General features: G+C 44.0%; 1 protein-coding gene across 1 annotated transcript in view; it reads right to left on the bottom strand.

Moving 5' to 3' along the window:
• Positions 1–443: 443 nt before the first annotated feature.
• Positions 444–15978, bottom strand: part of SLC22A16 (solute carrier family 22 member 16) — a 55508-nt gene continuing 39973 nt past the window's right edge. Inside the window, exons 3-8 of the mRNA XM_018560275.1 lie at positions 15086–15203; positions 11737–12274; positions 4573–4700; positions 3588–3697; positions 2149–2248; positions 444–688 (exon numbers count right to left, since the gene is read on the bottom strand). Coding sequence (XP_018415777.1) covers positions 485–688; positions 2149–2248; positions 3588–3697; positions 4573–4700; positions 11737–12274; positions 15086–15203 — 1198 coding nt within the window. The 3' untranslated portion in view covers positions 444–484. The remainder of the gene's footprint in view (positions 689–2148; positions 2249–3587; positions 3698–4572; positions 4701–11736; positions 12275–15085; positions 15204–15978) is intronic.

The raw sequence follows: 15978 nt of genomic DNA, 5'->3' as shown, positions 1-15978 counted from the left end.
GGGGAGGGGGAATGGGGGGCAGATTGGAGGGGGTAATTCCATTTTTCCCAAATTCACTTGGAAAAATGGAATTGCCCTTTAACAAAAATGTAGCTGGTGACTGTGCTGACCAATTAATGCTTACCATTTGCGAGGGAAATTAAAAATACAGAGTGCTTGGCTGTGCTACATGACAATACAGAGTACAGGTAGTACACTGGCACCAGTGAAGGGGAAGGAGCGTTCATCCAAAGGTAAGTGTAGCAAGGGAGGGAGGGAAATAGATTGAAGGACGGTAATTCAATTTTCCCAAATTCAACTGGGAAAGTGCAAATACTCCGCTAATAGTTAAGGTACTTGAACCCATTTTTAAGATCTAACTCCTTTAGTGTCACTTTAAATGATGTACACTGATCTTAACGAAATCATACAATATGAACTTTAGGGAATTCTCTTCCTTGCTTCGCTTTATAAATGAATATTACATGATGTATTGCTTTTGAGTCTAAGCATTAGGGGCACCTATTGTAGCGGAATCTAGCTTTTCCATGGCAACCCCATTGGCTTCTATTAATGATTTTCTTTTACTTTCTGTCTTTTTTTCTATTTTTCCAGCTTCCTCCATTGTGTTCATGAGTGGCTTCCCAAGTGTTTCTGGGAGCATAAGGGTTAATATTCCAGTTATTAATGCCATGATTCCAACTAGTAGCTGAAAAGAAAAACAAAAAAGTAAACTTTCACAAAACAAATATTAAATATATAAATGGCAAATATATCTCACTTTTTGCTCTTTTCATAGCAGCGTGGTTTAATTATGTTTTATATGCACTAGTATATATCTAGTGGATACAAAGCACTTTGCAAACCAATTAATTCAAATCAAATTCATTCACATCTGATGTGTAGGTGTTAAAACATTACAACTCACGTGGCCATTTAGGTGCACTTCCCATTTATCTTGAAATCAGCTTAGAAGGAAGGACCTTTTTATATTGCACGAAGAATATAATTAAATTTTTCTTTTGAACAAGCAATGGTGGGAGGATTCATTTGAAAAGTACAAAAGCTTAATTGATAGTACCTAATTCAAAGGAGCCATTTCAGACAATATAAAAATAAAAATGACATGGAAGATATATTATTGATGGATTTTATGTTAATGTCTGGATCATTATTGTGCAAGAAAGGTGTTCCAGCATCAAAAGCAGCTGTTATCAAAGTGTGTGTGTGTGTGTGTGTGTGTGTGTGTGTGTGTGTGTGTGTGTGTGCGTGTGCGTGTATGTATGTGTGTAAATATATATTTGTTTAAACTTTGCTACTCCCTATGCCTGCATAGGAGACAATGAACCAACAGTGGAATAATGCTAAGCAGGCTAAAGGGGGGGATAGGAAGCTCTAGAGCTTAACCAGGTAGCACAAATGTCCACCTTGTCAGGCTTTTCAATATGGTTGTAGTGTGTGAATCACAAGATTGATTGAACAGAATTACCATTCATGTATGTATTGCAGCTGTATATACTAAAGTTGTTAGCATGAAGTTCTGGAAATGAACTGCCCCCAATTATTAATATAAACATTTGGCAGTGTCTGTTGAGGAAATAAAACTCTTAACGAGAATTCTTATGAAAATTAACTGCAGGATTTCTGTACCTTCAGCCTGTGCCCATACACTGCACGATTCTCGTACGAGAATCACGGGAAATCCCGCGATCGTACGATAATCGTACAGTGTATGGAAGGCGTGCGACCGTTTCTACTGTACGGTTCGCACGTCTTCCGTCGAACAAGCAGGCTTGAAAACCCGCCGAGAATCGTACGATTCTCGGCGGGTTAGTGGCCTGCTTGTTCGACAACTGCCGAACGGGCCGGTGTGCACACGCGCACACTGCCCGTTTGCAGTGATCGGAAGCCCGCCCCTCATTGCGGTCATCGGAAGCTCGCCCCTCAGCGGGGCGGGCTTTCGATGATCGCAAGTATGATCTGCCTGTCCAAGATGGGCAGATCGTACAAGCTTTTAATAAGCTTACAACCATCGCAAGACAAAAGTCTTGCGATGGTCGTAAGGTGTATGGGCACCTTTACTGCTTGTGAGTAGAAAGCTAATCATGTCTACAAGACACTCTATATTTAAGGAATCAAGAATTAATTTATTTTGGGAAATAAAAGTACCTGTGGCATAAAAATCCAAACATCCTTCAGGTACACACAGAATGGGGCAACCACGCTACCCAGTCGACACATCATGCTTCCACTGCCAACAGCCAGGGACCTAAAGTATCAAGGGGCAAAATATATTATTTGTGTAAATAACTTGTGTAAATGCCCTTATGATTATTACACACACACACGTAAGGTAGATTTACACTTTCAAAGAGCATTTCAAGAGACAGTTCGTCTTGCTTAAACAAATGCCATTGTTCAGATAAACAGAAAAAAATGTTTTCTGGAAATGGGACAGTATCTTCTATTGTGAGAAACTAGCTTTCTCACAATGAGATATACTGTATGGGTGTAATGACTCACCGCCTGGCTTCCTGATACTGGAAGTTCCAGTATCAGGAGCATTTGGATGAGTAAGAGTACTCGCACAAATACTCTGTATCGGCACCAATACTAGTATCAGTATCGGTGCATCCCTAATAACAAAAGTACATTAACAGAAAATACTGCTGGGTCAGTTTCCTTAGTCTTACTACAAGAATTAGACAAACAAATAGCTGAAAACATTTGTTTAGCATTACAGCCCCTGAAAACAAAAAGCAGCTCAGACTGCTATATTCACCCGATCTCAGGTGCTGTCACCTGCAGACTCACCACTCCAGGTTCCAGCTGCTCTTCCTCTTCCAGAATTAATGATGCCCAGTATTATTTAAAGCAGAACTATGAGGTGAGTGTTTTTCACTCACCTCATAGTTCTAGCCGACCTGTGACAATGAGACTGTCACAGGTCGGCTCAGTAGAGCGGGAGGTGAGCGAACACATACCGGCGTTCGCTCACCTCTCGATCCTGTCACGGCTCTCTGCTGTGACAGGGGAGGGGCTGGATTCCCCCCTCCCCGCTCCGATCCGCCAGCGCTGACTGGCGGAACGGACGGGGTAGGGGGCGGGTACAGCTGGGTCTGCCTCTAGATAGGCAGAGCCAGCTGTAAGTCACGCAGCTGGGCGGATCCCGGCACAATTGTCGGGATCCACTTCAGATGCGGCGTCTCAGTATACCGCGAGCTACAGCTCGCGGTATACTGAGCCTAGGGTGACGGGAGGACGCTAGTTTGTGTCCTCCCGTTACCCTAAGGAGAACTATGGGGAAAAGCCTTAACCCCATAGTTCTCCTTTAACCCACTTCCTGTAAGCCCATGGCTTCAAGAATTCACCCCCCACACACAAAACCCACAGAAGGAATGCCCATCCCCAGAGGAAGAAAAGGGAGAAAAAGACCTGTGATGACAGCTGGAAAAAAGGTAAGTATGTAGCTCTTTTTGCTATGGTAATACTCCAGTGGGGAGGAGGGAGAATGGGGGGCCTAGCATGCACAGAGTTGGGTTTTAACTCAGTAGATTTCTTTTAATCTGAAATAAATATACATAATTGTGTAGTTTATTGTAACTCACCTCACAACTGTTGGATATAGTTCAGCCGTGTATAGGTATATAAGGCCAAAAGCAGTACCAATGGCAAACTTCCCAGCCATACTCATAATGATGGTAACAGTATTATGTCCCTGTAAAACATAAATGAATAACCTGAGTCTAGTATTATTCATTTTATTATTATTACATAGGATTTATATAGCGCCAACAGTTTGTGCAGCGCTTTATCATATCATATCATAGATATCATAGTATCAAATATATATATATTCTCAACCGGTCTGTGTAAACAAATCTAATTGTATAACTGTATTTCCTACCAAAGACCCTGAATAGACTGAATTAGGATCTTGCAAGTCATGTGGATATCTGGTTGTTTTGTATTTACCATTAGTATTTATAGGTGAAACAGTGGGGGGAGCAGTTCACAGAACACAAAACTTTCACATGTACTTTTCTTTTCCTTGTCTGGACACAAGGGGGAGGTAAACGTAGCAGAAGAATCAATTAGAGACATGTTGGAGAGGCTCCTATGACTCTGTTGGGTTAATCTACTAAAGGCAAATAGGATGTTTACTTTGCAAGGGAATTTGCACTTTGCACGACAGGTTTCCCCTTAGCTTAATGAAAGGTGAAAATCTGCTGACTTCCATCACCCAATCATGGGCAAGCAAAAATAATATTTTTTCATTTTAATTTAGGAGCCAGCAGTTTGAACCCCAGTGTACAACAGGGGATCATGGAATACAACACTCCTGGAAGCGTTGGTTTCTGAGGATTGTTTAGCTGGCTTTTGTCCATTACAGTAGAGATCAACAAAGCGTGTAGTGGGAAAGGTGTGTATTATATGTATTCTTTGCAGGTACACTCATTTTCAACATCAATTTTAACTACAGAATCCTCTAAAGTGCTATATTGTTTGCTTGCCACCATTTCATAATTTTTATTGCCTTTTGCATTCACAATGTAATAGTCACATGTATAATTGGACATGATTTGGATATACCTCAGGTATGAGCATAATCACAACACAGATGACAGTGCTGAGTAAAAGAAATGGAGCCAATGTATTTCTCCTTCCCAGATAGTCCATGCCCAGGCAGCAAACTATGTAAGAGGGAATTTCCACAGCACCTATAAAATTCAAGAATAAAAATGTACTCAAGTCAGAGTATACTCTGTGTTATGAAGCTTCCAAATTATTTTAATATCTTATTCTTTAAAGTGACACTTAACTCAGGAGTTAAATCTTAAAAATGCATTTAAGTACCTTAACTATTAACAAAAATGTAGCTTATTTGTGTATTACTGGGCTATAGATCATCAAATCATCTCTGAATTCATGGTGACACTGTCCTTCCTTCTGGAGGGTGGATACTTTTGTTCGCCATGGTCTCCGTTTTCCCGACAGCTCCATGGCAGCACAAAATTGGGTGTAGGCTCCACCCCCCGAATCTGTTAGGATGAATAACCCTTAAAATTGAGCCTTCACCCAGCCACTAGCGTTACTCCTTTTTCCTCCTTTAGGAATTTTATAGGGTATGCAGATGGTCGCTTACCTGGCTGGAGTAAATCTTTGGCCGTCCACCCTTCTCTGTGCTGGGGTGCAGTCCTCTCAGTGCTCTGCGGAGTGTATGGGGGAGCCTCTCTGCTGGTCTTGAGGCTATATTGCCCGGTAAAGCTGGGTTCATGGTGGCTTGGGCTGAGTCAGGATTATCCCTCCTGTAAGTAGTCTCTTCTAGCCTTCTGTCCGCTTTGCTTTGCGTCCTGGTGGACTTATGCGGCGGGGAGCTGTGCTGTCTCGCTCCTTCTCTGTCTGCGGGTGGGAGGTGGAACGCATATTGCGTTCCAAGCCTCGCTCTAAGTTGGGCCGCGCATGCGCAGTAGGTACGCGGCCCTCATATGAGGGGAGTGGCCTTGGATGGCGCGATTTAAAAAAAAAAAGAAAATCGCCATTCTGGCAATGGCATCCTCTCGTTGGCTGCGTCTTGCTCGTTGCTGCCTGGCCGCCCTGCAGACTGTTTTTCAGCATCAGGTAGGCTGCACTGCCTGTCAGTGACGTCTTTATGGGGTTGTCTTAGGACTTCCTTGCCTGTTCTGGGGTTTTTCTTATATCTCTCTCTTGCCTTCCTTTAGCTTGCTGATTCAGCATGCCCAATGATAAGCCTACCCCTATTCCAGACCAGCGCCACCAAAGAAGGTAAACGACTGTCTGTGCGTCTGTTTTGCATGGATCGCCTTGTTCGTCCACGCTTCAACTAAGGTATGTGTTCTGTTGTTTCTTTTATGTTTTTAGCCCATCGAGGTCTCATCGGCACCAGTCATCTTCTTCTAGAGGCAGATCCCCCTCCAGGGACCGCCTTTCTCACAGGACCGCCAGAGTTCGCCATGATTCCCCTTCTATGGAGCGTAGGGCACGCCCTGCCTGAGGGCATCATCCACAACCACGCCCTGATCAATGTTGGGCTTGCCAGAACCCTGCCTTACCTGGTAAAACTGCCTGTGACGCATGTTTTCAAGACGCTACTAGGGACAAGTCGGCCGACAATCTCCAGGTCATTTGCCTGATGCGGCAGGTCTTTCAGGAGTCCCTTCAGGATTTTGCGGCCAGTACCTCGCCCTCCTCTCAGCCTCGGGCTGGCACCTCTCACCAGGTCACTCACCGGTCGGATCCTGCGATGACTCCTCTAGATGTGGACCCGGGTCTGCCTCTGGCAGTGAAGCCTCAGGGTCAGACGTGGATCTGGCAGATGGCTTTGATTTTACACTGGTTCAGCCATTCGTGAAGGCTGTCAGACGGGCGTTACGATGGGAAGATGACGTTGCAGAGTCCGACAATCAACGCAGATTCTTCAAACACATCAGGAAGGAAGCGCTCAGTTTTCCTTTTTTGGTAGAGCTCAAGGAGATGATCACTGAAGAGTGGAGCCAAGCGGACCGGAAGACCGCTTTTCGTAACCGCTTTTCAAAGCTGTACCCATTTAGGAAGGATGACTTCAAAGAGCTAGAGGTAGCGCCCGTTGTGGATGCAGCTGTCATGCGGCTGGCAAGGCATGTCACACTGCCATTGGATGACTCTGTCTCCTTCCGAGATGTTCTTGACCGCCGTAGTCGACCACGAAACAGAACCTATAACAGGGTATTGTTGAAATTCATGGACTTTGCAGCCCTTCATTCATTTGCCCCTGAGTTGCCCCGGGTGTGCCATGTGCTGGATTTTCTTCAGAAAGGCCTCGACATGCGCCTGAGCCTTTGTACTCTGAAAAGCCATGTTTCTGCTATTTCCACCTTCACTGGAGTAAGATGGGTGGTGAATCCTCTGATCGTGAAGTTCTTCCGTGCTGTTTTAAGGGTTAGACCACCCAGGCAGCGACTGTTTCCCAAGTGGGACTTGCCCTTGGTCCTGGACTACCTAGCATCGGCAGAGTTCAATACTAATGTGTCTCCCTGGCGACTGACTTTAAAAACAGCCTTTTTAGTAGCCATTTCATCAGCAAGGAGAGTGTCTGAAATTGCTGCATTGGGGTACAAAGAGCCTTTTACTACTTTCTTGGCGGATAGAGTGGTCCTGGTGCTAATGCTTGGATTCGTTCCGAAGGTCGCCACTTACTTCCATATTAACCAGGAAATTGTGCTTCCCTTTTGTGGCCACGGGGACTCGGATCAACTAACTCGTCTAGATGTGGGTAGTGCCTTACCTTCATACATTGAAGCTACTGCTTCGTTTCGATCCTCGACCACCTGTTCGTGATTCCGGCAGGGCAGAGGAAGGGCCTGAAGGCCTCTATTCGGTCTATCTCTACAAGAATGGTGAAAGGTATCACCCTGGCGTATGGTGCTAAGGGGTTGGCAGTTCCTGGGCATGCTACTGCGCATTCTACTAGAAGCATTTCTACTTCCTGGGCGGCCATGAGCGGCGTTTCTCCCGAAGTGATTTGCAAAGCGGCTACGTGATCTTCTATTCATACATTCATGCGTCACTACTGTGTTTAGCCGGAGGCCTTAACTACGGTTGAATTTGGCCGTACGGTCGTGGCTGCTTCTTCTATGTCTAATTAAACTACTTGCATTCCCACCCTTGTATTGTGCAAGTTATTTCCCAATTGTGTGCTGACATGGAGCTGTCGGGAAAACTTGTATTACCATACTTACCGCAATTTTCCTTTTCCGACAGCTCCATGGCAGCACAGTCCCACCCAGTCTTAGTTGCTAGATATGGAACGCTAGTGGCTGGGTGAAGGCTCAATTTTAAGAGTTATTCATCCTATCAGATTGGTAATACAATTTTCCTGTGTGTGTCAGGGGTGGATCCAGAGCCTAGTCTTGGGAGGGGCACTGCCAGCTATAGAGGAGTACAAATCCCAGCAATACATTATACAGCAATGCAGAATGGCACCAGCTACAGAGAACTACAAATCTCAGCAATACATTATACAGCAATACAGAATGCCACCAGCTACAGAGGACTACAAATCCCAGCAATACATTATAGTATAGCTGCGGGAAGTAGACTTCCACTGAACTTGTGAGGTGCCCTCTAGATTCTGCCTCCAGTTGATTACAGAGAACTTTTATGGTAAACTAAGTGAACACAAGGTGTTGCTTACAGAACAGAATAGTGTAGTAATACATTACGTTGTAGTTGTTTGTTATGTATAACAGCAATTGTGTGTGTGTTTTATGAGTGTGTGATATGTGTGTGTTTATGAATGAATGATTATATGCAGAGGCGGCTCTCTAATTAGGCGAGATAGGCGGTCGCCTAAGGCCTCGCGTTCACAGGGGCCTCGCGGCCGCCTAGCTCGACTTCTCCTGAGGGTTCAGAGCGCTCCCCGCCAGTTCTCCACACCTAACATCTTCATGCTGGGACTGCGCTTCATCCCCACGCCAGCCTGGTTTTATTGTGTGCGTCTGCAGAGCAGTCCCAGCAGCAGCACCGAGAGCAGGAGGGAGAGAGCCGGGCTCAGCCAGACATGCGGTATGAGGTAGGGAAGCATCGGACTAACGGCAGCTTCAGGATTATCTTTACCGCAGGGCAGAGGTGTTGAAAGCAGCTTCACCTTGAGCAGGAGAGCTCTGCAGCAAAGGGTTAAAGAGGTGACAGTGTAGCCGGTGAACGGTACACTCAGCTCTGCTCCTCCTCCCTCCTCCACTGGCCCACTGAAGAAACGTGTCCCATCCTGAGCTGTGTTTTTCTCCTCAGCAGAGGATGAGAAGAGCCGAAGACCTGCAAGGTAATGTCACAGCCAGAGAGTACTGAGTGTAACTGAGAGAGGGTGACAGTCCTGGCAAGGAGCTGTGTTCCATGTCCCCAGGCTGTGCCCCCTGTCATCCCTTTCTTCCAGCTCTGTCTGTCACACAGTTCATTAATATTCCTGGGGCAAAGTTTAAAGTTTAATTCCAATTCTCACCTGTTGTTGTGCCAATCTGTAGCTACTGACTCTTGGGGACTTCTGCGCACTGGCCTACCACTTTTACGTGGTATTTGACTGCAGAGGTGAAAACAAACAATTTGAAGGCCAGGGAATGTTACTGATTGGGACTTGAAGCTGAGACTTCACCAATCAGCTTCTATATTCAGTTTCATTAGCTAAGTTTTGAAAGTGAGAAGCTGATTGGTTACTATGGGCAACTGCTGCAGATTCTGTCTGCTCCAGCTGTGATAAATTGCCCTCGATGAATGTGTGTTGTTGGCTCTTCCATGGCGCTCCACTACTAGTCTAGATGTCGCCTATAGGCTGACCATACTCTATAAAAATCTAATTTGTACCACCAATTATGTAGTGCAGGGACCGGCCTGATTTAATATGATCTGAATGGATTGTTTAGGTTTCTCCTCATATTACATAGCTTGATAAATGCTAGAATCACCATATATGTAACAATCTGACCATAGAATTTCTGCACAATCAACTTTAGATCTATCAAATCTATGTAATAGAGAAAATCTACCTAAACTATCCAATCAATCTGTATACAATCAGACTGGCCTTCTATCACATCATTTATGGTAGATGCAGGGACATCGCTGGCGTAAAGCTGTGTAGGCAGCCGCCTAGGGGCATCACAGCGGGGAGGGAGGGCAGAAAAATGCACTTTACCTGTGTAGGCAAAAATGCTGGCCACTGCCATATACTTCGTAGCATGACCGTGTGGCATCTCATGGGGCGGTAGGGGGCTGGGCATGGCGGGTAGGGGTGGGATGGGCCAAAAAATATTATTGCCCAGGGTCCGAGCAATATTAAAGATGGCCTTGACTCCCCCCTTCCTCTCCTCAGCCTTCCATGGTCTGTCCCCCCCCTCTGCAACCCTTGCTGGCACAGCACCGTGGTTTTAAGGGTCCCCAGCTCTTCTTGGGGACCCGGGACCATGGCAATCACTTCAGGGTGGAGAGCGGGACATCTGTTCGGTGCTCTGCTCTGTGTAAACACTAAGATGGGAGAGCATTCCCATTTCAGCTATCACATGAGTTCCAGCACAGTGCTGTGCTAGAACTCCTATATTGGAGGTGACAGTTTCAATAAAGAGAACCTGTCACCTCCAAATGCTATCACACTGGTACTTGTTAGCTCCTGTGTAATAGTAATAAAATTAAGTGGAAAAAAAAGTTTAAAGAATAAAAGAAATACAAATTATTATTAATATTAATAATAACGAATGAATCGGCACAGCCCAACCTGAGACCCCCATTGGCCACCTGAGACCCCCACAGCCCACTTGAGACTCTGCACAGCCCACCTGAGTGGGTTTTTTAACTTTTTATTTGTAGTCACTTTTTGCTTTGCTGTTCAGGACAGAAACCTATACCTAAACATATATGTCTCCCCTGGCTATCTCTTTTCAGCTTCTCTCCTGGCTGTCTCTCCTCCGTCTCTCTCCTTCCCTCTCGGCTGTCTCTCCTCCCTCTCTCTCCTCTCCCTCTCGGCTGTCTCTCCTCCCTCTCTCTCTTGGCTGTCTCTCCTCCCTCTCTCTCTCTTAGCTGTCTCTCCTCCCTCTCTCGCTCTTGGCTGTCTCTCCGCCCTCCCTCTCTCTCTCTCTTGGCTGTCTCTCCTCCCTCTCTTTCTCTCTTGGCTGTCTCTCCTCTGTCTTTCTTGGCTTTCTCTCCTCTCTCTTTCTTGGCTGTCTCTCCTCTCTCTTGGCTGCCTCTCCTCTCTCTCTCTTGGCTGTCTCTTCTCTCTCTCTTTCTTGGCTGTCTCTCCTCTGTCTTTCTTGGCTGTCTCTCCTCTCTCTCTCTATCTCTCTCTCTCTCTCACTTTCTCTATCTCTCTCCTGGCTGTCTCTCCTTGCTCTATCCTGCATATTCTCCAAGAAAAAAAATTGGCGCTAGAGTGTTTGGGTTTCACGTGAAGAAAAGGTGGCAACGCTAATCAGTTAACCTAAGGGGTAACATTGGACCAGGGCCAATGCTAGCGTAAGGCAGCCACCTGAAAGGGGGGGGGGGCCCCTATGCTTGACGTCAATCTCCCTCTACCATTGCAGTTCATTTTTAATTATTGTTTGCATTTTTTAAAATTATGGGTGTAAGTGGGGGCCTCATCTTTGAGGTTCGCCTAAGGCCTCACAAAGTCCAGAGCCACCTCTGATTGTATCTGTGTGGTTATATGTGTTTGTATCTGTGAATGTATAAATGTTTGAATATGTGTGTTTCCTTATTTTGCTTAAGGCAGTGATGCTGAACTTTTTGAAACCCCAGTGCCCAAACTAAAACACAATACCAAACTAATTTTCAGTGTTGGCACTTTGAGATAAATAAATTGATTTTGCTTTGCAGTTTGGGCACTCAAAAACATTCTAAAAGGTTAGCCATCACTTGTCTATACAAACAAACCTCAACAGTTGTCTGTTTTTAAACTACTGAATCCCTCATCTTTTCCTTATGGTTCTGTAATGTAAGATAAGGCCTGGAAGGATGCCTTAAGATAACACAGGCAGTGTTCAAAGGACAGCTCCAGATTTCTAGCACAATCAACACGTATCAAACAGATATAACAAACGACTTTGAGTTTACCAGACCAAAAGGGATCAAATAAGATAAATTCATTGTTAGGGTTTACATACTTTAGTAGCTCTAGTATTTAAATGTTAAAGATTAAGTTGGCATGCAGTACAAAAAACATATACCGTATATACTCGAGTATAAGCCGTCCCGAATAAGCGGTAATTCTCGTACCTGAAAGAAAAAGATTCAAGTATTCATTTCCTCCCAGACTGACAGAGTTTAGGGCAAATACGTAGTATCCCAAACTACCAGTAAACCAGATGAGCCAAACAGAAATGGTCCTTCTTGCAAACTTCCAGTTGTGAAACAAGTCAACCACATTATGATTTTTGGACACATGGACATCTTCAGCATTAGTACGGTTGGTTTCCTCCACAGGACACAGTTCAGAGAGTTTGCAGGGACTTTTCACTCTGTTCCACTTTTCCATTGTGGCAATTATATTTTCTACCTCTCTGTGTTTACCCTGGGAGTGCAGCCAGAAGGGAGTCTCAGGAAGCATCCAGCAGCATAGGAGAAAGGGTAGGGTGGTGACAGAAAGAATGATTTGATATATCCACCAAGTTCGCACTAGATAACCCACCAAAGAAACAAACATAACTCCTACGGCAAAGAAGGCATGAATGTGCATAGACGCCCAAGTGCGGGCTTTGATCCCTATGTATTCTGTCACATATACAAATACTACTACAAGGTAGCCACTGGATACCTGGAAAGAAGGAGAAAGAATTTAGTATTTTAGATTAACTATTTACAGTGTTAATTTTGATAATACTTAACATTGTAATGATTTTGAACCAAAATAGTTTTTCTTATTATTTTATGGTATTTTAAATGGAGGGGCATCATTTGTTTCCCCATCAGTTCTTTGCAGATCTTAAGGACCCCGGCAGGAAGATTTACCTCTACCTTCAATACATGAGAAGCATATGGAGGACCCACTAGAGCCTTGGTTCTCAACTGGTGGGTCGTGACCCAAAAGTGGGTCCCGACCCAATGTTCAGTGGGTCGCCGCACGCCTTTCACTTTTCTAGGCGAGGGGCTCCTCAGCCTCCCTCTAGCGCAGCACTGTCAGTTCTTACGCTAAGCAGCCATTCAAAATATGCTGCCCAGCACCGATTGTCAGCTTGAGGTGAGATAGGCTGGAGCTATGAGGGAGCTCTATCCATAAGGGCATTGCTTACAGTTCCCTGAACTAGAGTGACATCACATTCTGGCTCCCAGCACCTCTATAGTGTGCGCAAGGGAGCTGTAGAAGCAATGCATGTATGGATTGAGCTGCGTCATAGCACTGCAGCACACACTGGACCCCAGGCTGAGTATCCACTCCCGAGGGATACTGGGTGGATCTTAAAAAAAATAAAATACATTTTAAATAAACATTTTTTGGAGTATGCATGAAAATGTCTGTAAGTGTGTGAGATTGTGTCTGAGTATGCATGTCAGTGTTTTTGAGGGCCCGTTCACACTAGTACAGTGCGCTAAACTGTACTACGCAATTGCACCTACCATGCATTCATTTGAATGGTACCCCAAATGCACCTCCCACCCACAGTACGTACACTCACACCGGAACGCGCGGTACCCCAATGATATGCGTTTCATTGGCAGTGCGACTTGGGTCACAACTTAATGACCAAGGACAAATGAAGGTCCCGACTTTACACAAGTTGAGAACCACTGTACTAGAGGGTGTGTGATATAGCTTTTCATTCTCCATAGTGGTATATGAAGCATTCACTATAACAATGCAAGATGCCATCATTCAAAGTCTTATAAAGCATATAATTTGGTCTCAACCATGTGACAGGTTTTAGAAATAGGTTAAAAAGGAGGCAACACCAACAATAGCAATAATCTTAATGCACAGCATAGCTGCTAGTCTATGTACAGCGTCCTATATACAGCGTCCTATATACAGCGTCCTATATACATTTCAGTAATAATAATGAAATTAAACAAATATATTAATAATGGCCAGAAAAGAAATACAGGCATGGAAATGGTAGTGCTTCCTCACATTGATGGCAAGCGGAAGTGCCATCTTACACTGATGGTCACTGTTGTGCTTGGTAGTCATTAAAGTGCTCCGTTACATTAGTGATCATTGCAGAAACCCTGCTTACATTGGTGGTCAGTTGAGAAGAGCCCCATTACACTGGTGGTCTGTGGACAGAATTCTCCTTTAATTGGTGGCAGTGGAAACAATGCCCCCTATGTTGGTGGTCAGTGGAAAGAAGGCCTTGAAAATTACTTAAAACCCCCAAAATGTTAAAAAAATTTAGGACACACGATATTAGCGCAACTCTTTATCAAAAATGTATGTAAAAAATACAATTAAGTTAACTTTAGTGCCCAAAAACACAATATAATCTTTTGAGAAAATATAAAAGATGAGGTTACGGTGAGTACATAGATCACCCACAATGTCAAGGTTAAAAATTGCATGTGTTTGTGAAACAACGACAAAGTACAGTACCCCAAATTTTCCATATGCGATGCTTTAAAGCACGTACAGGTCATGAGTTTAGAGATATCCATGATTACTGGCCCTAGAATTAGCACGATCATCATTTTCGTACGTAGGCACACCCGACGTGTGTTTATGTTAATATTTGCGTGTTGACGGGGGCTGGGGACTTAACAATTTTTTGTTATTTTTACATGTATTCTATTTCATTTTATCTTTTAAAAACTTTTTCCCCCCACTTTGTTGTATTACATAAGGCTGCTTCCAAGCACATTGGAAGTGACAGGTTCTCTTTAAGGTGATATAAGGAGTCAATTAGACCCCTAGTGTCACCTTTCCACACCAAAGAAGGTATTGGAGGGCAGATTGTGCTCCAATAGCTTATTGCCCTGCTTCTGCAGCCGGGGAATGACAGCTGTAGCTGCAAGGAGTCTGTTTGAAGGGGCCCAGTGCCAGCAACATATGACATACGTTGATGGCAGCGAAAGGATATTTTTGACCAGGGCCTTGCCCTCTTCTTCTTTTCCACTACATCCTCCCCCCCCCCAAGTTGCGGACCACCAGGGCCTGGTCGCACATGTGACTGCTGCAACCCTGGCAGTTCCGCCAGTGCAGGAACCCCTAGTAGCATCTGGAGGAACCCTAGGGTTCCATGGATCCCTGGTGGAGAAATGCTGCTAGTGACTTATCTACAAATCTCTGTGTTTATTACAATTACAAAATATGGAAAAACTCATAATTAAATTACTGCAAGCACTGCAATAATATGTTAGAATCTGCACTGAAAATATACAATGCTTAGCATGGGGACTTCAAAAGGTAGCCAAACCCATCTTTTTTTAAAAACATATCCAACCTTATCCTGGCAAAATGAATAACATTATTAGCAACTAGAAATATACATTGATGTCACTGCATACAGGGTATGTCTATCTGTAAAAAAAAAAATATTTAACATCTCATGCCATCTAATATATGAATGCTTCAATTACCTAGTTTTATACTTGTAGAACTTGCTATATTGTAACATATAATAAAACATGAACACACCGTAGCCAGGAAAAAACGAACAATGACAAAGCTGTAATAGTTGAAGGTAAATGCCACAGCAACACCAAATAAAAACTGGCATGAACTTGTGATCCACATTATTGGTCGTCTTCCCACTCTATAGATTAGAAGAAAAATAACAAATTATTTTTAAACAAAAATGTAAATTGCAAACATTTAAATTATAAGTGTTAATTATTATCTAACATTAGGAATATCAATTAATCAGATATGTTTATCAGCAAACTATCAAACACACCTGCTGAGACCGTCCTTCTGAGATATCTATATCAGCTAATGACTGTGTTTGTAAATAAGTGAAGACATAATATGCTTACTGTGTCCCCAGTTATGAATGAACAGGAAGTGCTCTACATCACTTCCTGTTCATTCATGATTGTGGACATAGTAACTGATACTATCTCCTCAGTTTATGAATGGTCAGGAGCACTTAGTATAGAGGTAAGCTCCAGACAGTAATATATACTGTATATAGATATTAGGGATGTCCCGATGCCACTTTTTAAAGTCAGACAGGTGACTTTAAATGATCCATAGTACAACTACATGTTATGTACTATGGATCATGGTTTAACCTATTCATGTTAGCAGCGGAGAATTGTAACTCTATTGCTGGAGTGTAGTGGAGGTGTGTGCTGTATATATGTATACATATACATTACACACGTCCAGTACACTATAGCAATAGATTTACAGCCAGCCCCGTCCCCGCTTCCCTTACTCACAAATTCACTCCGATCCCTGTTGCCTCACGCGGTGCCTCTCGTAGTCGGCGCTGGGCAGGATGGCTGCATCGCATCTCGGTGCTCAGCTTGTGGGAGGCGCTCACAATTCTGCCCTGCTAACATGAATAGGTTAAATCATGATCCATA

This window comes from Nanorana parkeri, unplaced genomic scaffold, assembly GCF_000935625.1.
Source record: "Nanorana parkeri isolate BGI_ZX_2015 unplaced genomic scaffold, ASM93562v1 scaffold445, whole genome shotgun sequence".
Lineage (NCBI taxonomy): Eukaryota > Metazoa > Chordata > Amphibia > Anura > Dicroglossidae > Nanorana > Nanorana parkeri.
The sequence above is the reverse complement of the archived record's forward strand: the minus strand, read 5'-3'. Positions and strand labels throughout refer to the sequence as shown.